Source organism: Typopeltis vanoorti, chromosome 3 (assembly GCF_054136105.1).
Source record: "Typopeltis vanoorti isolate ZY-2024b chromosome 3, IOZ_Tvanoo_1.0, whole genome shotgun sequence".
Classification (NCBI taxonomy): domain Eukaryota; kingdom Metazoa; phylum Arthropoda; class Arachnida; order Uropygi; family Thelyphonidae; genus Typopeltis; species Typopeltis vanoorti.
The window spans coordinates 96,751,644-96,778,600 of NC_143551.1; the positions used below are offsets into that span (position 1 = coordinate 96,751,644).

General features: G+C 36.9%; 1 protein-coding gene across 1 annotated transcript in view; it reads left to right on the forward strand.

The window, feature by feature from the left end:
• LOC150108407 (reelin-like) overlaps positions 1 to 26,957 on the forward strand; it is a 920,570-nt gene that overhangs the window by 19,153 nt on the left and 874,460 nt on the right. The window contains exon 2 of the mRNA XM_090390755.1: positions 13,691 to 13,991. Within this exon, the coding sequence (XP_090246881.1) occupies positions 13,760 to 13,991 (232 nt within the window). The 5' untranslated portion in view covers positions 13,691 to 13,759. The remainder of the gene's footprint in view (positions 1 to 13,690; positions 13,992 to 26,957) is intronic.

The window sequence follows — 26,957 nt, forward strand, 5'->3', positions numbered from 1 at the left end:
CTACTCTAAACAAAATATCTTGTCCTCACACCTTACTAACCACATTCTTATACAACTTCTGGGGTGATCCTTAACTCTCTTTCTATTTATCATGTATTGAAATATTTATTTTGTGTTGATTTTATTTTTATATAATTCCCTTAGTAATTGATATTTCTATCATGTTCCCTCTTTTCTGTCTATCGACTAAACTTTGCAACCCACACTCCTTCACTCTATCCTCATAGGTACCATTCCACAGAACTAGAACTGTCACCAGCTTGTTCATTTGTCTCCAGATCCTCTCCACCATATCCTGATCTCTCTCAAGAAACCTAGGTGGCTAAATCTGTGCACAGTAGTCAAGATGTGATTGAATCATAGCCTTATAAAAATGGATAATAAGTTTGTTTTTAGTTAGTGTGTTTTTCAACATCCAAGTAATCATTGAGCTATTTTGCCAACTTTTGCAATATCCCTCTGAAATTCAACTCTCTGTACAGATAGATATCCCTCTCTCTCTCTACTTTTTTTTTTTTAATTTAAAAAAAAAAAAGACAATATAGCAATGTGCTGGTTTCCATAAATTAAGGAACAAAGAAAATCAAAATAACTTGGGAGGAAAAGAGAAAAAAATCTGATCTGAAAGTCAGGTATATTATGTAAAGAGTGACTCCGAGTCTGATTATTGTATACAAGTGAGTGTCTCTGTCAGCAGTATATGCAAATGAGCTACAGCATAAAAGTGGGCGTTTTAGGATGGTTTTTCATTTGATATTTGGAGTGAGAACATGACATTTTGTGATAGCGAAATTCTTGGATGTGGCTGCAAGACATCATTTAACCAATGAATTCAGATGGTGAGCAATCATAAGACTAGAGGCCAGCCAAAGTCAGGCAGAGGTAGCCAGATGGTTGTGTATTAGTTTTCCATAGTTTCTATACTGTGAAACCAAAATTCCAACAGTCACAAACAAACTAAACTCAAGACCAATGCGGGTCAGTTTTGTTTACAGATGAATCCCAGTTTGCTCTATAAAGCGATATAAGGCATGCCATGATCTGAAGAGAGCCAGAGACATCCCTGTAATATCTGTGAAAAGGACATTTATGGTAGAAGTGGTGTGATGGTTTGGGGAGGCGTAGAGTGGATGCACCAACTTGTATGTTCTTCATAGCAGAACCATGAATGTTGCAACTTATAGAGATGAGGTTCTGGATCCCAATGTTCATCTGTATGCAGGTGTGATAAGGAAGACATTTATCTTACAAGATGAAAATGCTTATCCTCATTGAGTGAAGCTCATGGACCAATATCTTCAACAAGAGACTATTGAACATATGGACTGGCCAACCAGGTCTCCTGGTTGGGCAAGTCTGGAATTCTCTAGGCAGATGCATTGCTGTTCTCAACCCCCCCCTCCCCCCCCAAAAAAACCTTGAGGGACTAAGGAGAGTTTTGAAGGAGCAATGGTTGTTATTATTATCTGATCTAGACCACATTACAAACAGTATGAAACATTGTGAGCATTGTACTGCTTTGAGGTGTGACCATATACCTTATTGAGGCACTTTGACAGTCTCATTTTGATCTCTTGTTTTTGACCATTGTCTTCATGTACCCATTTGCTACTGAATCAAACTACTTATTTACAATTTTTGTGGGTATTTCTTTCACATCTCATATCATACTGCTTTTCACCGAATTGCATAAAAAATAATCATACAGTTTTTGAGTTATTGTGATTTTTCTCATTGTTCCTTCATTTATGGAAACGTGTAGAAGATTTGTGAGAAAGTGATTGAAGAGATTCGGTGAGATAGTTCTGACTCCTGTTCTCATATGTTGCACCACCACCACCACCAAATGTGAGAATGGTGAAGTTAGATGAATGTGTAGAACATTTGTGAGAAAGTGATTGAAGAGAGTTAGTGAGATAGTTCTGACTACTGTTCTCACATTTGTTGTGCCACCCCAAATGTGAGAATGGTGAAGTTAGATGAATGTGTAGAACATTTGTGAGAAAGTGATTGAAGAGAGTTAGTGAGATAGTTCTGACTACTGTTCTCACATTTGTTGTGCCACCCCAAATGTGAGAAGGGTGAAGTTAGATGGATTTGAGATTTCCAAAGGGTTAGGAGTTGTGCAGAAGAGAAATAATCTTTAGAATGAAAAGAATACCAAGTCTTTTGAGGCTATGGATGTGATGTGTTTGTGTCAGGATACACTTCTTGGTTGGCAATCAGAATTATCCGAGGTGAGTGAAGCAGAATCTTTCTTCTGAGAAATAACATAGTGTTTTGATAGCATTGAAATTCATTAGTTTATCTTCATTGGTTATGGAGGATCTTGACTTGAATCATTTGAGTATAGGATTTTGTGAATGAAGAAGAGGAATGGAGCATGTTTTCATCAGGAAAACTATGAATAGGATTTGAGGTCAGTGAGATAAGGTCACTGATGTATACCCGGAAGAGAACACAGATCCTTGGGGTACTCCAGATTTAATGACTAAATTTGATTAGAGAAAAGCATTCACCATGACACACAATAAACAGCCATAGAGGAAGCTAGCAATCCCATCACTGTAGTAGACTATAAGATCATAGCATGCTAAGAAGCCAATGGTGTCAGACTTGATCATATACTGTGGAAATATCAAGAGTAACACACTTAAGTTTCTCCAGACTTTTCAATAGCTTATATCAAAAGATGGATGCAGATTAGCTAGGCAAGAGTGAGATTCTCACACTCTTGCAAAATCAAAAGTAGGAGAATCCATGGGGATCTCTGATTAATTGCAAGTCTTCAGGTAGTGAAGACCTTCATCATTAACGATCTTTTCCATTATTTTTGAAAGTATGAGGTGATAGTGTGATATCTTACTCTTTTATCCTAATTTAAAAAAGTTGAAAAGAAAGAAGAAACTTGTGAAAGAAGAAAGAAGAAACTATGCAAGCGCCCTCCCTCGATGAATCTTTGGACTCCCTGGAGGCATCTAATAATAATAAAAAAATTGTTAAAGACCGAATAAATATTGAAAGTTTATTTTCCACTTGGTTAGAGTATAATAAATTTAGTTTAATCCTTTATCCAAGTGTGAGCAAACAAAGTTTGCGCCTGAAAGTATCTTCAGGACTGGGTTAAGGTGGTACACACCAGGGCAACTCGTTGCAAAGGTGGAGCAAGCTACCAACACTCCTATCCTAGTATCTCCTATAATGCAAAACACATCTCCTTGCGGATATGTCTATTGTTATGCATTAAGGGAAGGGCCACTACCCAGACCGGTTTCGACCTTTATTGAGGTCTCTTCAGTGGGGGCCAGGCCCAAGTCGAGATATCAGGCAGAAGCATTTGCAGGTCATCTCCACCTATAGGAATTGCCAATTGGTGTGCCACCCTTTTTTAATAAATTACTCTGGATTTAGAGAAAGATGTTGAAAGTTTATTTTCCACTTGGTTAGAGTATAATAAATTTAGTTTAATCCTTTATCCAAGTGTGAGCAAACAAAGTTTGCGCCTGAAAGTATCTTCAGGACTGGGTTAAGGTGGTACACACCAGGGCAACTCGTTGCAAAGGTGGAGCAAGCTACCAACACTCCTATCCTAGTATCTCCTATAATGCAAAACACATCTCCTTGCGGATATGTCTATTGTTATGCATTAAGGGAAGGGCCACTACCCAGACCGGTTTCGACCTTTATTGAGGTCTCTTCAGTGGGGGCCAGGCCCAAGTCGAGATATCAGGCAGAAGCATTTGCAGGTCATCTCCACCTATAGGAATTGCCAATTGGTGTGCCACCCTTTTTTAATAAATTACTCTGGATTTAGAGAAAGATGTTGAAAGTTTATTTTCCACTTGGTTAGAGTATAATAAATTATACTCACACTTGGATAAAGGATTAAACTAAATTTATTATACTCTAACCAAGTGGAAAACAAACTTTCAACATCTTTCTCTAAATCCAGAGTAATTTATTAAAAAAGGGTGGCACACCAATTGGCAATTCCTATAGGTGGAGATGACCTGCAAATGCTTCTGCCTGATATCTCGACTTGGGCCTGGCCCCCACTGAAGAGACCTCAATAAAGGTCGAAACCGGTCTGGGTAGTGGCCCTTCCCTTAATGCATAACAATAGACATATCCGCAAGGAGATGTGTTTTGCATTATAGGAGATACTAGGATAGGAGTGTTGGTAGCTTGCTCCACCTTTGCAACGAGTTGCCCTGGTGTGTACCACCTTAACCCAGTCCTGAAGATACTTTCAGGCGCAAACTTTGTTTGCTCACACTTGGATAAAGGATTAAACTAAATTTATTATACTCTAACCAAGTGGAAAATAAACTTTCAACATCTTTCTCTAAATCCAGAGTAATTTATTAAAAAAGGGTGGCACACCAATTGGCAATTCCTATAGGTGGAGATGACCTGCAAATGCTTCTGCCTGATATCTCGACTTGGGCCTGGCCCCCACTGAAGAGACCTCAATAAAGGTCGAAACCGGTCTGGGTAGTGGCCCTTCCCTTAATGCATAACAATAGACATATCCGCAAGGAGATGTGTTTTGCATTATAGGAGATACTAGGATAGGAGTGTTGGTAGCTTGCTCCACCTTTGCAACGAGTTGCCCTGGTGTGTACCACCTTAACCCAGTCCTGAAGATACTTTCAGGCGCAAACTTTGTTTGCTCACACTTGGATAAAGGATTAAACTAAATTTATTATACTCTAACCAAGTGGAAAATAAACTTTCAACATCTTTCTCTAAATCCAGAGTAATTTATTAAAAAAGGGTGGCACACCAATTGGCAATTCCTATAGGTGGAGATGACCTGCAAATGCTTCTGCCTGATATCTCGACTTGGGCCTGGCCCCCACTGAAGAGACCTCAATAAAGGTCGAAACCGGTCTGGGTAGTGGCCCTTCCCTTAATGCATAACAATAGACATATCCGCAAGGAGATGTGTTTTGCATTATAGGAGATACTAGGATAGGAGTGTTGGTAGCTTGCTCCACCTTTGCAACGAGTTGCCCTGGTGTGTACCACCTTAACCCAGTCCTGAAGATACTTTCAGGCGCAAACTTTGTTTGCTCACACTTGGATAAAGGATTAAACTAAATTTATTATACCGAATAAATACTTTCTTCCATTCTGTTAGGTAGATGCCAGATCGGTATGACACTTTCTAAAGATGATAGTACTAGCACACAGGCTTTTAGTACAATTGGAATACAATCTAGACCAAGAGAATTATTAGTATCAAGACTGTTGAGATTTTTCCAAAGCCCTTCTGAAAAAAGATAAGAGAAGGCATCTTGCAAGAAGTTTGTGGTATAGTGGAAGATTTGCTTTGGTTAATCTGTATAAGAGCTGGAGGAAAAAATTGGTGTCAGTAGGTCTTCCCCATCAGAACATGAGAAAGGTAGAAACATGGAAGGACAGACATTGTGAGGGATGACCAGAAATCTTTACTACCATTTGAGCAGCAGGCATAAGTTTCTGTGTTTGGCCTTTAAAGAGTCTTTTTTTTTTAATGAGCTGTAGTGTAAGCTGATCAAAAAGCTAGAGTTTTTTATTTGGACCATTGAATGTACACTGAATTTTTGTGTTTAACTGCTTTGGAACATTTGTTGGAGAACTAGGACTTGGATATGGGTTAGAGATTTGATTCAATTAGGAAATAAAGACCCTCATTCCGGAAGGAATAATTTCGATTATTTGATTAGAGCATGTGCCAGGAAGAGGAGAGTGGAAACAGTAATCAGACTATGGAAAAAGATGCTTAGAATCTTGAAGACAATTCCTAATTGGCACAATTGTATTACCATAGGATATGAGGCTGAGATTGGCTAGGAGATGGGGGAGACAACCTCTAGAAAAAGAAACATGAACAAGGTTGTGGTCAGAGTTGTCAAGATGTGAGCTAACATCTGTGGTGTAGTTGTAGGAAATGCTGGTTAAATAAATGTAGGGTGTTGGGAGAATGGTACCTGGTCATTTGAGCAGCGGGCAGACTGGTTGACAGGTGAACAATATATGTTAGATCATAACCGATGACAAGTAGTTCTGCTTCCCATCCAGCTAGATCTGTGAAGTTAGAGAACAAGAGCCAGTTTGAATTATAAATGTCAAATTCTCCAAAGAAATTATCTTACTGTTTGGTTTTTAGATTACATGTACCGTGGTATCTTGCTAATCCGAACTAATAAAAACTGCGCTTGTTCAGATTAACGAAAAGTTTGGATTAGCGAATTTCCCCCCAAGAGGCAACAATAACTAGCATTTAAGACAAAAATAATCAGATTCTAATGGTACTGTAAATCAATGAATTAACTGATAGAAAAAATGCTGCTGTACTGTAATATAAAACTTAAAAAAATAATACAGTACACAAGTTTATTTTAGTAAAATATTTAGTTTGTATTTACCTGCATTGTTGAGGATTCTGATTTAATAAAATTGCATAGTTCAGTACATAACTTAATCTAACAGATAAGCTTAGGTGTTGATGGTTATTCATGCCTTATTTTTCACAGTTTTAACAACAAAGTTGTTTTATTAACGCTTATATTTTGCTGATTTTCAACTCAGCATCATCAGAGCACAACACACATGTAAACGCGACAGTGAGTGAGTGAAACAATATAATTGCAAAAGACAAAAGATCTAAAGTCCTATTTTTTTTGGCACCCTCTAACGAAAAAAAAAACACTTATCCATGAGTTTTTCTTAGGATAACCGTCTCCCAAATTTTTGGCAAATTAATGCAACCATATTTGTTAAGGTTGGGAGAATTCTTCAAAGCCATTGCTGACTCAAAAAATCTGAAATTTGCTGACTCAAAAAATAATCTGAAAGATTATTTTTTGAGTCAGCAATGGCTTTTAAGAATTCTCCCAAAAACCGTCTCCCAAATTTTTGGCAAATTAATGCAACCATATTTGTTAAGGTTGGGAGAATTCTTCAAAGCCATTGCTGACTCAAAAAATAATCTTTCAGATTATTTTTTGTTTAAATTATAATCTGAAAAATTATAATCTGAAAAATAATCTTTCAGATTATTTTTCAGATTATAATCTTTCAGATTATTTTTTGAGTCAGCAATGGCTTTGAAGAATTCTCCCAACCTTAACAAATATGGTTGCATTAATTTGCCAAAAATTGGGGAGACGGTTATCCTAAGAAAAACTCCTGGATAACTGTTTTTTTTTCTTTTTTTTTTCGTTAGAGGGCGCCAAAAAATAGGACTTTAGATCTTTTGTCTTTTACAATTATATTGTTTCACTCACTCACTGTCGCGTTTACATGTGTGTTGTGCTCTGATGATGCTGAGTTGAAAAGCAGCGAAATATAAGCGTTAATAAAACATCTTTGTTGTTAAAAGTGTTTGTGGTGTTGTTAATACCGTGAAAAATAAGTCATGGAGTACATAACTTAATTTGCGTAAAAAATATCATTTTCTTGTACACAACACACAAAAAAAGTTTCACAAAATAACACAAAAAAGTTTTTTTTTTATTTATTTTTAAAAAAGTCACTGATTTTCTTTTGCTTCTTGGAAGCTAAACTTTTTTCGAATGCTTCTTCTTGGAGCTGCATTAGCAATAAATTTTGTGGAATGGCGTATCATTCTGCTTAGCCCATTCTATACACGTATTAAAACATATTAAAACTGCTTCTTCTTGTTTTACTTTTTTTCTTCGAATTCTTTATCGTCATCATCGTCTGCTAATTCATTCTGTAGCGTCATATTTATAATTTAAGCATCTGATTGGATTTCAAATTCACTTTTGGTTCTACCTGTAATCCATTCCATAACATCTGTTTGTGAAATTTCAATATTTGGATTTATATTTTTAACCAAATTATGCCCATTTTGAATATCCGCTTTTTGTGTATCACTGTAGTTATCTTCGTAAATTTTAGAAGGCCACAGTTTTTTCCATGACGCTCGACAGCGGTGATTCATGCCGACAATACAGTATGTACTGTACAGTATAAAAAAGCAAACATGAACACGCAATAAATCAAAATAGGCCTGCGGTGTAACCATACAATCGACAGTATGAAAAATATATATACTGTACTGTAATAATAATAAAATAAATAATAATAGTTAAAATAATAATTATTAAATAAAAATAATAGCACACAAAATAATAATACGTAATAAATAAAACTTTTTTTTTCTTTCAAACCACAGCTCGGATTACTGGAGGGTTCGGACTAAAGAGGTTCGGATTAGCGAGATACTACTCTAATCAACTTTCAGAAATATATAATCAAGGATCTCAAATAGATTTAAATATCAAAATATAAGCAAACATAAGATTGAGAAGATTGAGAAAGGAAAGATTGAGAAGATGCAGTTTACAGAGTCTGGTGGATAGGAGGAAGAGGGGAGATATGATAGAGACCTACAAATTAGTAAGGGGTTGTTATAGGATCAATGTTGGAGAGGTTCTACAGAAAACAGTGGAAGATTAGAGGAGAACCAGAGATCATTCCTAGAAACGGCATAAAGAGGATGTGAGCGGGGGAGTGAGAAGCAAGTTTTTTGCATGCAGAGTTGTGAATGATTGAATGCCTTGCCTGAGAGTGTGGTGTCTGCAGAGAATTTGAGTGTGTTTAAAGCATGGTATGATGAGCTGTGTGTATGATAAAAGGACCTCCTAGATGAGTCTTTGACTCCATGGGGGTCTTGGGTAATAATAATAATAATGATAAAAATGGTTGTAGACTTTCCAGCTAGGTTTCCTACCATTGTACACACAAGAACAACTTGAATTGCAAGTATGGGACAATATATGCTATCAATTGCAAGAGGATAACTCCATCTACAACTATTAGAATTCAAAGAAATAAATTTAAATGATTACAGTTTTAAGAAACTGCACAGAATTCATCCTGGTCTGATTTTTTTATGACTTTCTTGTGAAAGTTAATTTATTAAATCTCAAGAATTAAATGAACTCTCATTCATCAGAACTACTTTCATTTGTAATGGTTACAATACAAAAATAATTGATAAAATATTTGATAATTATGGCCATCATCCTAATCCTCCCCCAAGAAGATGTTTCTAGAATTTCAGTTCAGTTTCAATACTGGGTGACCACTTTGCAAATATATCATCCAAGTGAGGATATTGTTATGGTAGAGGACAGGGACAGATGTGAGAACAGAGGTTGATGAATTGGAGGTACTTAGGGTATACAGAATCTCAATGCAAATACTGATGTGGGATTGGATAGAATATCGAGTTATGTTTTATGAGAATGTGTAGGGGAACTGGTGATGCCATTGATTAGGCTGTTTAATAGACAAGAGATCTGGGGGATGATGATTGATAAAAAACTGAAATTCAGGGGCGTATTGCAAAGGTGGTGAAGGTAACCCAGAGAATTGCTGCAATACTGAGGATGCTGACCTGCAGAGATAGAAGTGTTATCATTCCATTGTATAAGACCCTGATCAGACCACACTTAGACTATTGTTCTCAAATTTGGTCCCAATTGAAGGAGATAAATTAACTGTGGAAAGGGTACGGAGATGGATAACAAAGATGGTTTCATGACTGTACAATGTTAGTTATGAGGATTGGCTGAATGTGGACTGCAGATTTTGGTGGATAGAAGAAGGAGAGGTGATATGATCCAGACTTTTAAAATGTTGAGAGGCAGTTACAGGGTGGACACTGGGGAGTTCTTTCACTTTGTGGAGCAGCAGGAAGGAGTGATGACAAGGGGTCATCCCTGAAAGTTACAAAAGGAAGCTGTGAGCAAGAGGGTGAGGGGTGTTTTTTTTGCGTGGAGAGTGATGGAACTGTGGAATGCATTGCCTGATAGAGTGGTGAGAGCAGGAATGGTCAATGAGTTCAAGGAGTGGTATGATAGAATTTGTGTTTCCTAGGAAGGACCTCCCATGATGAGTCTCTTGACTCCATGGAGGTCTGAATAATAATAATGATAATTAATTTCTCAGCTCTGGCAGTGTCCCAAGACAGCTCAAGGAAGGCAAAATTTCTTTGCATAAAGAAGTATCTAAGTCTGTGAATCTCAGGAATAGTGATAAAAGTAATGGAAAAGTTAGTCAACAAGAGAATTTGGAATTGATGGATAAGAATAAGATACTCTATGAGAGGCAGCATGGTTTTGTGAAGAGTAGGTTATGCTAGGGCGATAGCTGAGCTGGATAAAGGGGAATGGCGACATGATGAAACCGCTGCATTTTGCAAAGACGTTTGACAGGATACCACATGGAACTCTATTACACAAACTGTAACAAATGGAGATGAATAGAAAACTGGTGATATGGATTAAATAGTGGCTGATGGATAGACACCAAAAAGTAGTATATGGAGGAGTAGAGGGCCAGAAGAAGGCAGGTGACTAGTCCACAGGGCTCTGTGCTTGAACCACTGCTGTTTATTTTGTACATAAATGATATAGAAAATAATTTGAAGGGAGATATTCAGTTCTTCCCTGGTGATGCAAAATTGGATAGGATAATAGTTAATCAAGGTGTTGTAAAGTGCTTGCAGATGATTTAAATAATCTTTAAAGGTACCAGTGGCATAACTATAAACAACAAATTACACGATAACCGCATTAATTAACTTTAACAAAATGAAAGTACAAATATTTCATACTGAAAACATCAGTATATCCTCAGTGCATAGAAACAAGCAAATCAAAGAAACTGGAACACAAGGTACATGCTGCAATTGGTGGTTTACCAATTAAAAACTGTTGCTGCATGCTAGAAATTAATGTTAATATAATATTATTAAAAACTATTTTTGTTGGCTACATAAAATGAGAATCTCCCAAACTTTTTTTTGGGGGGGGGAGCAAGAGAGAGAGAGAGAGAGAGACAATTGTTCTGATTCAGATTTGGTGTAAAAGGGCTTTGCAACTTTCTTCGATAAAAGTGATCATATTTAAAACTGCTTCTATGAAGAAGATGAGCTTCATCCCACTGGATACTGTGTTTAGTGTCAATACTATGTTGTGCCAGAGCAGACTTTTGAGGTTTCATGTACTCAATATAATATTGATGTTGATTAATTCTTTTTTTCCAGAGAATGACCTGTCTGCCCAAAGTATGTTAGATTACATTTTAACTGTTAATATTTGGTCCTTTTGTACTAAGTATAAGACATTTTCTTTGGATTTATTATTGGACCATGATTCTTTATAAATATATGTATACAATCATCTACAAGTTTCGTCAGCTTAAGTCTGTCTGGCTTCTTCAGGACTTCACTTCACTAACATTAAATGCTAAAAAAGAATGCAGTAACGACAGTAAAATTAATTAAAATTGAAAAGGCACGTGACATTAAGAGCATGGAGCGTGGATACTTAGTCATTGTTTGTAGATCGCGTTTTATAGTTTTTCGCGAAATTGAGTTCTGCTAAACATAGTGAATTTATTAAGCTTTTCCAAATGTCTTTTAATATCATGCCTTGATTTCTGTTGAGATTGTCTCCTGTCCAGAGTACCATTGCAGCTTCTTTAAAGTTTCTACATCTGAAATCTTCTTCAATGTACGGCATGGAGCTGTTGTCCCAATCGATCGAGTGGTTCGAAATTGAGAAATAATAGGCTAATCCTGAGGTGTCTGTTCTGTTTTGTTGACATTTCCTATATGTCTTTTTTTTCGGATTTCTAGGCTTTGTGATGTTTGGCCTATATAATTCAGTCCACAGGAACATGGAATGTTATATACACCTGCGTACTTGTAAAAAGTGATGCTGTCCTTAGGAGATCTTAACATGTGTCTTGTAGTTAAAATAGGTTTGAGGGCAACCCTGATTTTGAAAGACCTCATGATTTTTGCTATTTTCGTTGAAACCGAGCTGCCATAAGGTATGATGATGGACGATGTATACTGCTTAACTTGAGGCTGTCACTGTGGGTTGTTTCTATTGAGAACCCTTTGAATAATATTTTTTGGGTAACCATTTTTGACTACAGTTTTAGATATGAGTGAGAGCGCATCAGATCTTTTCCTTTTGTGATGATATTTGTTGTGCTATTTTTTTTAAGCATATGTATAATACTAAGTTTTTGTGCATAATGGTGAGCAGATTTAAAGTGAAGATAGCGTCCAGTGTCTGTAAATTTGCGGTAGAGTGTGAGTTTGATTTGTCCATTCTGTTGTTTTTTTATTAGTATGTCCAAAAAAGGTAATTGATTGTTATTTTCCAACTCTAATTCAATGTGAACTTAATTTTTTGGTGGAAAGCATTTATTTTTTGGAGGAACTCATGTAAGATTACATGAGTTCCTCCAAATGTTAGATTAATTCACAAGGTATCTGATATCTATCCGGTTGAGAAATTTCAACAAAATTTATCTTTTGTTGATGGCAACAGATGAGAAATTTTGTTGATAAGAAAATATGTGAGAATATGGTGATACTTCTTCAAAATTTTACTAATCGGTTCAGAGATACTAGAATTATAAGGGATTGGAACCTGCAGTCTGTTGAAGAATCCTCAGGTGTTGGAACGTAGGAGTCAATTATCTGCTGGGTTGTAACCATTAAATTCCATTAACATTTTAATAGTGAGAAGTTCTTGTTGTAAGCCTGAGGCAGAGGAGCACACATTATGTGGTCTTTTAATTAAACTTGATAACACCAATTTTTTGAGAGGTGTGATGAGCAGACTTTGATGAATGTATCTGCCATTAAAGGTAGGTTTTTGATAAACACTGGTTGATAAATTACCGGAGGCTGTGCTCATAGGAAAGATGTCTAAGAATGGTAAACTACCAACCTTTACTTTTTCCATAGTGAATTGAATGAGTGGATGAAGGTTATTGATCTATTGTAGGAAGTGGTAAGTTCATTTTCAGAATGAGGCCAAACAGCAAAAGCATCATCAATATAATGAAACCAATGAGAGGGTTGAGGATGAATGGATGAGAACAAGGTATCTTCCAGATGGTTCAAAAAATTTACCCCAGGAATGGCATCTGACTGCATTCCTCCTAGTACCTCTGGTTTCCCTGATTTTGCACTTCCAACCTCTTGATGAACAACACATACACACACACACACTCTCGCTCTCTCTAAACATCTAACTCCAAAAGCCAGTGAAATGGTCCATCAGGTATATGCAAGTCCTTTTATTTATGAAATTCACTTCATACATCTGTAAACTACACACTATTCCTCCTACGTATCTTCTCATTGACTCAGAATTATGCCTTCTGAATTCTGTCTTATCATACTGAGGCAGTAGACCAACTACTGTCTCATTCTTCTTTTTTGTTTCTATCTGCAACTATTTGCCTATTTCTCATCTTTCAAATCATTCATGCAATCTTCTATATTTCATCTCTTCAATTTTTTATTGTGTCATCCTACCAGTATAACAGATAGCCTGCAATCTCTTATATAAAAATGTACCTGTCAGGCATCATAATGAACACTTTTATCTATTAAATGTAGAGATAATTATTAGATAATTCTCTAAATTATTAGATAGTGTATAATTTTCTTCTCCCATATTTTATAAACTTCAACAATCTTAAGCAGATAAGGTGTTGAAAATGAAAGGCTAAAAAAAAGACTTATTTTGATTTAATAAATAAGAAGATGAAATTTCCAATGTTTATTTTTTATAATATTATTTGATTCTATTGTAATTAATAATGTGCTTATTTGAATAATATATTTCTTACATTACAGGTGTTCTCTGCTGACCTTCATTTATAGAATAGAATCACTTACAGTCTATGCAATAGCCTATGCTACATAATGAACAATTTAAGATGGATGTGGATATGGATTATTTCTATAGTATATTTTTTGCACCTAGATAGCAGTATTTTAGCTGTGCATAATACATTATCTATGGCAACTCCATTTTTCTTTCTTTGTCAATATCATGGGGAAACAGATCAACCAGGACTATCCCATGGTGAAATTGCATTGTCTGTGTCTATAAAAGATAATCCTGAATTCTATGAACCTGGAAAAATCTACGAAGGTAAGTTTTTTATTTATTATTATTATTATTATTGTTATTATTACAGTTCTCCAGAGAGTCCAAGGACTCATTAAGGAAGAGCTCTTTTTAGTCACTCATGCTTAAATATCATTATTATTAGATTAAATATTATTATTGTTATTGTTAAGAGAGACCTCCAGGGAGTCAGGGACTCGTCAAGGGAGGCCACATACTAGCATCAGCTGTCATACTTGTTTTTGAATTCATTCACACTGCTTGCACACACAACATCCAATGGCAATCCATTCCAACCATGCACGACTCTATGAGAGAAAAATTTAGATCTCACTCCTTTCTTGATGGTATCATTCTCAGCTTCCAAAGATGCTCTCTCTCGTCTTTTCCCCACCCTTCATAAAATGAAAAATTCCATCATTTGAAATTCTGTATGACCTTTTCGGGAGTTTGTAAATCTCAATAATATCACCCCTTTTTCTTCTGATTGATAGTGTCTGGAGTCTACAAATTCTCAATATATTTTCATAATCAGTATTCCACAATGCTGATATCATCTCATCCTATGACATCTCTCTTTGAATGTGTTAATCTGCCAACAGTATTCAATGGTAGTCCATTCCACACACACACACCATGGTATGTGTGTGGTATAGGCCTCGTGAGAAGAACCTGGACCTTATGTACTTCCTAACCATACTTTAGTTAGCTTCCAGGGATTGACTCTGGGATTTTATCTCTACCTGCCATAATCTGCAAAATCTCACTTGTATCTATACTGTATGACCTTCTTAATAACTTGTATTTTTTTACCTTATTTCCTCACCTCCATCAATTCCTTATACTTTGGAGATCGCAAAAGTGTAAGGAATGTCAGCAAAGACTGTCCACATATGTGCAATTCCATGGGCCAGTTATCATCTTTGTCTCAAATTTGCTCGAATTGCTTCCCATAAACTTACTAAGTTTATCTTCATGTTTAGTATTAAATGCTATAATTACTTCCTTTTCATCTTATGTTTATTATTTAGAATCTCACTTATTTTAGTGTAGTTTTATAATTTTTATTATTATTATTATTATTATTACATCCTCCATGGAGTTGGCAGACTCATCATGGGAGGTTCATTCAACTGACAACATATGTATAATATCGAATCTTAAAATCCTTAACATTCCTTGCATTAACAACACATTCTGGTAATGCATTTCATTCACTGGTAGCCCTTTCTCATTTTCATGTATGTAAATTTATTATTATTATTATTACAATGTGACACTTCCAAGGAGTCCAAAGACTCACTGCTAGGGATACTCTACTCTTCTCCACTACATGTATCCCACCATCTTCGTACTACTTAATTCTACAACTTCACACAATGACACTCCTACTATCAGTGGCATTTACTGCTCACCACTAACAGTACTTTTCGTCTGCAAATTGCGTGTGTTCTCATAGCCAGCCTGCATGCAGGAGGAAAAAACTCTGCTGCCTCTTTAAGATTGCCTTGAGAAACCTTGAGATTAGCTAACTCACCTTCATTTGAAAAAGCCAATATAAGGATTGATATACAATAATTCATATATTAATTACTTGAAACTTGGTATAGGTCATATTAACTAAACTGTCAGTTAAATAAATTTATAGGATATAAATATTTATATAAATATTTATCCTATAAATATTTATAGGATATTTCTTCCATGAGAACACAAGTAGCCACTTGTCATCTGCTGGATTTATAAATTTCTTTACTATATACCATCTTTACCATTTTGTATGCATTTTAATATTGATTATCATGTCTGTATTTATAGATGTATGCACAGCTGTCTATCTACCTACCTATCTAACGATCCTCTTCAGATTGCAAATAAGCTGAGATCCATCTTCTCCACCCCCCCCCCCCCCCCCATCATTTGCAACTGACTTGGCTTTTCTCTAGCTTTCCCAACTAGCCATCTTTCATTCTTTCTTCCTTTTTCTGTAATTTTCAGAAAAATGAAGTGCTTTTTAACTTCAAGGATCCATATCCTTGGCATAACATGTTAAGCTCTCATGCAATAAATTAGTGGGTATAAAAAAAAAAAACCAAATATATATATATATATATATATATATATATATATATATATTTGTTTTTTTTTCCTGTACATCCCTTTAGGATACATATCAGAATTGATGATATTGCTAATGTGTGTGCTTTTTTTTAAAGATTAAATAGAATACATAAAAAAATTCAACATATAATTTTTTAATCTAACAAATTGTTTGCTCTGAACACTACCAAAATTATTCTCACTGTCACAAGTACCTCATTTCAAATTAAATTCTCATCCAAGTCTACTTCTTTGAGTATGCCAAGACAATGTGGAGTAAGAATGGGGTATACCACAGCCAGTGTAAAATCTCAGGCTTTATTCTCTCTGTCTGTAATGGAGTTTGTGAATACCTACAAAGAAAATCCAAATCTGATTTTGACAAAAAGGCCAGAAGTAAATGTATTGTGGTCAATAAATAGTGATACTGTTGTGATAAATATTGATCACAATTTCTTATTGTGATCAATAAATAGTTATTGATCACAATTTCTACTCTTCCTTATGTCTCCTTTTCTTTATCAAGGCAGTTATTCTGAAGCATTGTCAAATGAAGCATCTAACCTCTATGTAAATTTTGTCATCTGCCATCAGTGATTCAAGGAAAATATTTTCCTGCTATCCAAAATACATTAATTTTCTTTTAAAAATAAATAAATAAATAAAAAAAAAACTGGAACAGTAGTGTTTTCTGGTCCCTGTGGTTTAGCTCCATTCTCAAACCTGTGCTCCAGTTCAGATATTACTCCCTTATCTTATCACTTATATATATATACAGGGTGGGTTAAAATTCCACGTACAAACTTTGAAGGGAGGTAGAGAATCAAAATCAACCATATTCACATAGGAAAGTATGACCGGAAATGCCACCGGAAGGTACTAACAGGGACACAATGATACAGAAATAACACAAGGCAGTAAGTAGTGTAAAAAACTTTATTAGGCGTAACTGAACAGTTCAATAGTAGTTGGATACATAATATGGTTTCGCATCAGGTGCTCAAAGTTACGACCATTAGCAGTGATGCATGCCTTACACCGATGATGCATTGATTGCTGTACATTTTCGAAAATACCTGGAGTTTCCCGGATATTAGCAGCGGTGATGCCGATTCTTGCCACCAGATCCATGTCAGAGGCAATAGGCGTTTCATACACCATGGCTTTAAGGGTCCCCCACAGAAAGAAACCAATGCTCAATAAATCAGGTGAGCGTGGGGTGCCATGCGACGGGTCCACCACACCCAATCCATCAAGTCCTAAAGAACCTGTCCAAATACTGACGCACAGAAATGCTAAAATGGGCTGGAGCCCCGTCGTGTTGGAACCATATCTGCCAATTGGAACATTGTTCAGTAAATTCAGCAGAACTTCTTTCAGAAAGGTCCGATACTTCTGGGAGTCCAGTCGGGGTGGTAACAGGTATGGGCCGACTAAACAGTCAGCGATGACATCTGCCCATACATTAATGGCAAAGCGTTGTTGTGAAACGTGATTGCACAGCGTGTGGCTTCTCATGGCCCACACATGAGCATTGTGGTGATTGAAGACCCCTTTGCAGGTAAATGAAGCTTCATCCGTGAACAAAACACAAGTTGGAAAATCCGGGTCTACGGCACTTTTCTTCAGAAACCACTGCGTGAATTCCACACGTCAAGGATAATCTTCAGCCATCAGTAACTGGACCCGTTGCAGATGAAACGGATGTAAGAACTCAGAGTGCAAAACACGCAATACACTGGATCGAGATACTCCAATAGCAGAGGCAATTACATGTGCTTGTCTCTGGTATTGTCCATCGCATGCAACACTTCCTCTTCCATGGCAGGATTTCACGTCGATCGTGGCCGCCCACTATCATGCCTGCAATTCCTGAATGATCCATAGTCACACAAATTCTGATGCAAATGCGCAAACATTTGGCGATGCGGTACACGTCTGTTTGGGTACCTTTCGCGATACATTTGTACAGCGGCTCATCCATTACCGTCAGCTAACCCGTAAACGAGGTGCATGTCTGCCATCTCAGTGTTCGTAAAACGACACATGTTCTTCGTACGATGTCGAAAGCTTGAACGAGGAAGCCGCAATTGCTCACCTGGAGTGCCGCCGAACAGCACCCTGTCACTTTTGGGTGGCGTTTCTGGTCATGCTTTCCCATGTGAATATGGTTGATTTTGATGTTCTCTACTCCCCCCCTCTCAAAGTTTGTACGTGGAATTTTGACCACCCTGTATATACACACACGTATATTATTATTTATCTATTTCATTTTTTTTTTTTTTTTTGCTGTTGGACTGATGTTTATCCTGTCCTGTAATGTGGAAAACAATCCATATTCAGCCTGTCTCAAAAGAGAAAGTTCATATCTGAAATGTAGTTCAGTTACTGGTACACAGTTCCACAAGGAGTTGCTCGCTTAAGCTGCCTACCTATCTATGCTCTTCAGTACTTCTGACTTCCAAACTGTTTTGCAACAGTGTTTTGATAAGCAAAACTAACTCCTGTTTTATTTCTTGCAAAACAAAACAAAACAAAACATATTTTTCCATTCTTCCTTTGTACAACACTCAAATCTCTTGACAAGATGATATTTCTCTTCTAGGGAAAACTCAGACCTCCACTCTTTCTAGACATAAACATATTACAAATAAACTGTATCATCTCTTCCACATATAAGAAATTAGGTTTCGTGATCATTTAAGAGTTTCTTTACTTGTGAACAACTGTTAGGCAGTTTTGTTGATTAGTAATTTATCTCGCATTAACTTTATTATCTTTAAGACAGATGTCCATTTCTGTTGTTTGCATTTTCTAAAATTGTATATACAGTTAATATTAATCAGAATTGGCATCAATAATCCTATTCCCCCATAAGTCTGTCATAACATATATCATATATTGACTCATCCGCACTCTTTTACAATTCAATTTCAAGCCCACAGAACAAATTTTTCTACGTCTACTTCTTTCATTTCTTCTATTATTATCTCTTTGTGAACAGTCCCCTTTAGTATGTATTTCCCAAAAGGTAGGAAATATATTATTATTACTAAGGGGGCTACCCCCCCCCCCCAGGGGCCTATGGCACCCAACCCCACGTGTTCCGGACTGGCAGGCCGGTTCTCCTTAAATTCTGATTACTCGAATTTTGAAGACTCAAAAGGGGGGGGTTCTGCCCCTGGTGCCTACGCCGCCCAACCCCCCCCTCGAGTTGTTCCGGACTGGTAGGTCGGTTCTCCTTGAATTCTGATGACTAGAATTTTGAAGACTCGACACTTAGGGTAGCCCCCTGAGTTTCAAAACGTTTCAGAAAACATGACATACAGACGTGACATAAAAAGGCTTATCATTTTATATATATATAGGGTAGATTACATGCCGGCCTGGTTGGCTGAGTGGTTAGCTTACTGCTCTCCAACCAAAAGGTTGCGGGTTCGAATCCTGCCATGGGCATGGATGTTTGTGATTGTCTGTGTAAACACTGGTGGTTGGCAGTAGATAGCGTTCGTGCAGTAGTAGAGATGGAGAGTTGTAGAATAGGTGCCCTCCCTCGATGAGTCATTGGACCCCCCCTGAAGGTGCTGCATAATAATAATAATAATAACATCCTCCATGGAGTCGGCAGACTCATTGTGAGAGGTTGATTCAACTGACAACATATTTATCATATCGAATCTTAAAATTCTCAACACTCCTTGCGTTTAACAGCACATTTGGGTAATGCATTCAATTCACTAATAATTCTCCATCTAAAAAATCTACTCCTCTTCACAGCACTCTTACATAATTTCCAAAAATGACTTCTGGTTTTTTCCCCCCTCTCTCTCTCTCTCTCTCTCTCGCCTTCTACTCTTTTTAATTAATCTGATAACATCCTCTCACTAACTTAAATGTCCCACTATCATATCATCTCTTTTCCTCCTTTTCACCAAACTCTGCAATCCATGTTTTTTTAACCTCTCTCCATAGCCAGCACTCTAAAGTCCCGTCATTGTCTTAATCACTCATCACAAATCTACTCCTCACACTCCTCTTCACAACACTCTTACATAATTTCCAAAAATGACTTCTGGTTTTTTCCCCTCTCTCTCTCTCTCTCTCTCTCGCCTTCTACTCTTTTTAATTAATCTGATAACATCCTCTCACTAACTTAAATGTCCCTCTATCATATCATCTCTTTTCCTCCTTTTCACCAAACTCTGCAATCCACGTTTTTTTAACCTCTCTCCATAGCCAGCACTCTAAAGTCCCATCATTGTCTTAATCACTCATCTCTGGACCCTTTCCAATGTCTTCACATCACATTGAAAACCAGGTGACCAGGTTTGAGCATAATAGTCCAAGTGTCGTCTGACCAGTGCTTTATACAGTGGCACAACCACTCCCTTATCCGTACATGTTAGAGTACTTCTTATCATAGCAGCACAACGATGTGCAGCCTTCACAACATTAGCAATATGCCCTCTAAATTTCAGTCTACTATCAGCCATCACTCCCATCTCTAATCTTATCCACTCCCTGCAGTACTGCAGCATCGATATAGCACACAGCCTTATATTTCTGCACTCCAAAATGCAACACCTTGCACTTATTGATATTAAAACTGCAACCCCACTCTTTTGTCAAAGTAAAAAGTTTATTCAAATCTTCCTGAAGGGATTCAGCATCAGCAGTGCTACTTATAATTCTTCCCAACTTTGCATCATTTGCAATAACTGAAGATCCCCAGTCAGTTCCACATGATATATCGTTTGCAAACAAGTTAAACAGCAGAGACCCAAGAACAGAACCCTGGGGCATGCCACTGGTTACCCTTCTTTTTTGAGGCACTGCTCCATCATATAGAATCTACTGGTATCATTCAGAGAGCCAATCTCTGATTCATCTAACCAATATACTATTTGTTCCCATCCTCTATAGCTTGTACATGAATTTATCATGTGGTAATCTATCAAATGCTTTTGCAAAGTCCAAGAATATCACTGTATATGATTCTTCCTTATCTAGCACACTTGTTACCTTATCATAAAATGCAAGTAAATTACTAAAAGAGGACCTACCCTTTATAAATCCAACAATACTAAAGAATGCTATGTCAATCAACCCAATCCTGTATTCTATTTGTAACCAATCTCTCCAACTCCTTTACCGCAACTCAGCTATACAGACTGGTCTGTAATTGGAGATATCTATTCTAGAACCATGCTTGTGGAGTGGTACTATTTTGCCTTCTTTCCACGTCTTAGGAACCCTGCCCACTCTAAGACTTTCATTAAATAACCTGGTCAAGGGCATAGCTAACTGTGGTGCACATTCCTTAAGAATATGTGGTGATATGTCATCCATTCCGACAGCATTATTAACATCTAACCCAACAACACCTAACACACCTCTGATTCTTTCACTTCCTATTCTTCTAATACTTGCTTCCTTTCTATGTATTGCACGGCATCATTTACACTAGTATGATATACGCCCTAAAGTGCTCATTCAATTATTGTGCTGCCATGACTATCTACCAGTATCAATCTGCCATAACTATTCTTTCTCTTGCTTGCTATATATCAGAAAAATTCCCATGAGTTAACCTTGGCCTGACAAGCCAAATAATCTCTCTCATACTGCACCTTTTCTTTCTTTGCATGTCACCTTTCTAACCTGCACTTTATATTCTTCATAGATCTGATCACCACCGTCTTGTACCTCCTCAATAACATTTTCTTTTCCATCACAGCTTGCTTGATTTCATTGGTCGTCCATTTCACTACTACTCTATTTACTTGCTTATCCCTTGATATGCAGCTCTTCAAATCTACTGTTAATAAGTTTCTCATTTCTCCTTAACTTTCTGCTTATTTGCAATACTGTTGTATTGTAGGTTCAACAACCGATAATGGTAATGGGATTACTATCGTCATCATCATTGTCATCTTCCTTTTCTGTTATGCTCATTGCAGTCAAGTAACTTGGTTTAGAAATGTCATATTTTTATGACAGAGTGGTTAATCCTGTCTGCATTGTGTGTGATAGCTGCAATTGCATAATTTTTAGCCAGTTTGCCTGTTTTGCAGCATGAACAACCCAAGTTTCAAGGAAATAAATCTCTGCCACCTTCATATGAGACTAGCTAACTCAGCTTCAGTTTAAAGTCCTGATAAAGATTCTTTGGATTTTAGATTGGATTTGAGTGCAAGTCTTTCCACCCAAAGGGCTTCATCCATACTGACTGAGCAGTGGAAGCTCAACTTGCCACACACACACACACACACACACACACACACACACACACACACACACACACACACACATATATAAAATACAGGTGCAATGAAAAAAACTCAGAAGAAAGCTAAATTATGGCCAGAGAAACAAGACTCCTACTGCCCTTCATCCTACATTTTCCAACAAGATACACACTTTTTTTATGGCCACATGTTATGTGTATTCCAGTTATAAGAATGATATTTGTCCTTTGGGTGTAAAGACCTGAGCTCAAATTCCATCAAGGATGGTAGAAACCATCTAACTCACCTTCAGATGAAGGTGAGTTAACTGGTCTCATATCAAGATGCCAGGAGTTTTTCTCCTGGAAACTCTGGTTTTTCATTAGATTTTTCTTTGCACGAAAGAGGCTAAGCAGTCGGTGAACACACTCAATTAATAGACATAATATGTTGCTGTCATAGCCTTAGTTGATTTGGCTATAATTCCAACTAAACCAATAGGCACATCATGATGCTCTTCTTTCATCTATTCTTCATTCTTTTTCTCATATCTCTCACTTACTGCCAATGTATTTCATGCTTTCACACATTACAGTATACTGTGCAGCCTCTAAAAAACTTATACAAAGATAAGTTTGGAATTGGCCAGCTAGCCTAAATTCCATCTGAATCTCAAAGAACACCTTTCAGATGGAATAGAATACTGAAATAAGGCAAAAGCCAGTATTTCTTTAGATGTTGCAATGCCACATTGCTAACTACTTTATTGAACACTTCGAACAACATGTAATCAATGATATTTCTCCAATATCTTTGACCAAAACTGTTCTCTGGTACAGAAATGTCAACATCATCTTTGTAATTTAGATTGGTTCTTCTTCTGATCTAGAAGATTTCATATCCAAAGTAAATACAGTTCAGCCTCTGAATACATTTCACTTCAGAAAAAAAGAAGAAAACAATCATTTAACTTTTTTTTTGGATCTGCTAATTCCTTGTCAGCTGGATGGCAGTCTTCACTTTTCAGTGTTTCAGAAGAAAAGTCACGCAGGCTGTTATATTTATGCAAAGTCATCATCATTCTAGTCAAAACATTATGACTATTAAGACCTTAACAGCATACATCATTTACATGATGTACTCTGTAAAGTGCTCGTTCAATGATTCCACATATTCTTTGCAGCTGTTATTGTGCTACCATGACTATCCACCAGTGTCAAACCTGCCATAACTATTTCTTTCTCTTGCTTGCCATATAGCAGAAATCTATGTGAAATTTCAGCCTATGAGAAATATTTCCACCTTTCTCTCTTCACCAAAAGATTAGCTTCCTCCATTTAATTTTTCAGATGTCTATGAGATTCTTTGCTCTCGTGGCTTGTCTTATCTTTCCAGCTTGTCTTACTGCTGGAAGATTTGCCTTTGTCCATCACAAGGACATAAATCTTATATATATATATATATATATATATATATATAAAGTGTCTTGAACTTGATCAATCTATTCTTGCTGAACAAAAAAACCTCTCGATGCAGATTCTTTATGAAATGCCCATGCTTTATGTTGGGCAGATGACTTACTACATAAAGAATTGCATTATATCAAATTAACCTTCTTGACAAATGTTTTCAGTGAAATTTTTATTAATGAAGCTTTGAACAGCCATAGGATTCCTGTCTCTTGTGCTTAATAGAAATTATGCATATCCCACTGCTTTATGTTAAAATAATATCTGAATGTAGTGTGAAAATTTTAAAGCCTGAATATCTATGTGAAAATTTTAAAGGCTGAATATCTATGTGAAATTTCAGCCCCTATCAGAAAAATTTCCACCTTTCTCTCTTCACCGAAAGATTACCTTCCTCCATGTAATTTTTCAGATGTCTATGAGATTCCTTGCTCTTGTGGCTTGTCTTACTGGAAGATTTGCCTTTGTCCATCACAAGGACATAAATCTTCTATATATACTAGAGGGCTCCTCCCCCTGGTGCCTACGCCCCCCCCCCCCCCCAAGTTCCAGACTGGTAGGCCAGTTCTCCTTGAATTCTGATGACTTGAATTTTGAAAACTCGAAGGGGGGGTTCCCCTGGCATCTATGGCACCCAACACCCCTAGTTGTGGACTGGTTCTCCTTGAATTCTGATGACTCAAATTTTGAAAACTCAAAAGGGAGGCCCCCCGGCGCCCATGGTGCCCAACCCCCCCCAAGTTGCGGACTGGAAGGCCAGTTCTTGAATTCTGATGACTCAAATTTTGAAGACTCGACATTCAAGGTAGCCCCTGAGTTTCAAAACGTTTCAAATAACTTGACAAAAAACATGACACAAAAACATTACAAAAAAAGGCTTATTTTATATTATAGAGTAGATATATATAAAGTGTCTTGAACTTGATATCTATTCTTGCTGAACAAAAAAACCTCTCGATGCAGATTCTTTATGCAATGTTTATATAAGGAAACTTGTAAAATCTTATTTTCAAAACTTAAATAAATCTGATGGCATAGATGAAAAAGTGATAAGCTCCTTCAAGGAAATAAATGTACCTGCGTACCTTTCCTATGTTCTTTTATTTTGTTTTATTTAGGTTTATTTAAATCAGTAATTGGCTGACCATTTCTTATCTGTTGTACAGAAGATGTTTTAGATACATAAGCAAAAATTCTACTATTAAAAGTTAAATTATTTAACTTAAATTGTCAGTTGCTTTTATTTCTAGTATTAGGCACATGTTTTTCTAATTCTAAAACAGATGAAATATTTAGTTGGAGGTTGCTATAGACCTGGTAATGTGGAGGGCATGCAGAAGTCAATGTGTAGCCAAATTAGCTTAGCAAATAACAAAGGATTATTAATATGATTATTATTATTGTTATTATCATTATCATCTGACCTCACTGGAGTCAGAGACTCATTGTGGGAGATACACACTATTGCACACAATGCTCATCCAACCATGCCTTAAACTGATTCAATGTGTCTACATTCACAACAACTCACTCAATGCATTCCACTCAGACCACTCTCCATGCAAAGAACCTGATAACAACTCCTGTTATCAGGTTCTTTGTAGAACAAAAGGCCATCGCTGGAAACTATACAGTTTCCAGCAATGGCCTTTTGTTCTACCCCTCACTATCCCATTCTATGAAAAATCTCTTCCATGTTAACCTGATAACAACCCCTTACTAGCTTATATGTCCCAATCATATCCGCTCCCTTCCTCCTACTCATGAGGCTTTGCAGTTTACATTCTCTTAATATGTCCTCGTACCCCACATTTCAAAAACCACTGACCACTTTGTGAATCTTCTCTGGACACTTTCTAACATATCCTTGTCACTATGAAAACCTGGCGACCAGATCTGTGCACAATAATCCATATGAGGCCTGATCAAGGCCTTATACAGTGGCATCATAGCCTCAATATTTCTGCATGTCAGGGTCCTTCACGTCATTGCCATTATCTGATGCAATGTCTTGGCAGCTTGTGCAATGTAGCCCCTGAATTTCACGTCCTTGTCCACCATCACTCCTGGATCTCTCATCTCCTCTACTTCCTTTAAAGTTTCTCCACCAAGTATATACTTTGCATCCCATCATTGCTTACCAATTCTCAAACCTTACACTTTGCAGGAGTGATTTCATTATCTCATATTCCTGATGTGTACCCTTGGGGATGTAAAATTATGATAGTTCTACATGAAAAGTTACACCTTTACTAACTTCTGATCAGTAATTTTCCTCCAAATTAATCTGTTATCTGTCAAGACTCCAGTATTATCAGATCTTATATTTCTATCATTTAAGTTGCTTTTTATTGTATCAATCCATCTTCATCTTGGTCTTCCTCCGGATCTTTTTCCTGTCAATTTGGCAAAGCAGACTTGTTTTGCTAATCTTTCCTCTCCCATTCTTTTTTTCAGTCACCATATCACCTGAGATTAGCTCTACTAATACATTCTTGAATGTAAATTAAAGATACCAAGAAATTCTATACTTGGTTTAATCCTTTATCCAAATGTAAGCAAACAAAGTTTATTTACACTTGGAAGTTTTTCCACTTGGCTATACTATAAATTAAGGATACCAAGAAATTATATACTTGGTTTAATCCTTTATCCAAGTGTAGGGATACTAAGGCAAGTGATGTGAAGTTATAAGCTTCTATATATGAGTTGCCCCAGTCCTGAAAATAGTTCAGGCACAAACTTGTTTGCCTACACTTGGATAAAGGATTAAACCAAGTATATAATTTCTTGGTATCTTTAATTTAAAGTTTGCACCTGAAGTATTTTCATGACTGGGATGTATATAGAAGCTAATAACTTCAAGTCACTTGCCTTAGTACCCCATAATGCAAAGCACATATCCTTATGGGTATGTATAATGCTATGCATTATGGGAAGGGTCACTACCCAGATCGATTTCCCTGTTTAAGTGTGGGGTTACCTCTCCAAAAACTCGTGATCACTCAACAATGAGCGACCATTTAACTCGGCAGTGGCTCTGCTCAGTGACAGGCGGCTCCCCTACCACCAAGCAGAACTGCTCATATTCCAGGAAAAGCATTGGCTAAGGAAGCCCTAATACAGGCCACCGCCAACGGATCCAAATCCCTGGATGCTCAAAAGCTCCCCTAAGGCAAAAACTCTGCTCCCCA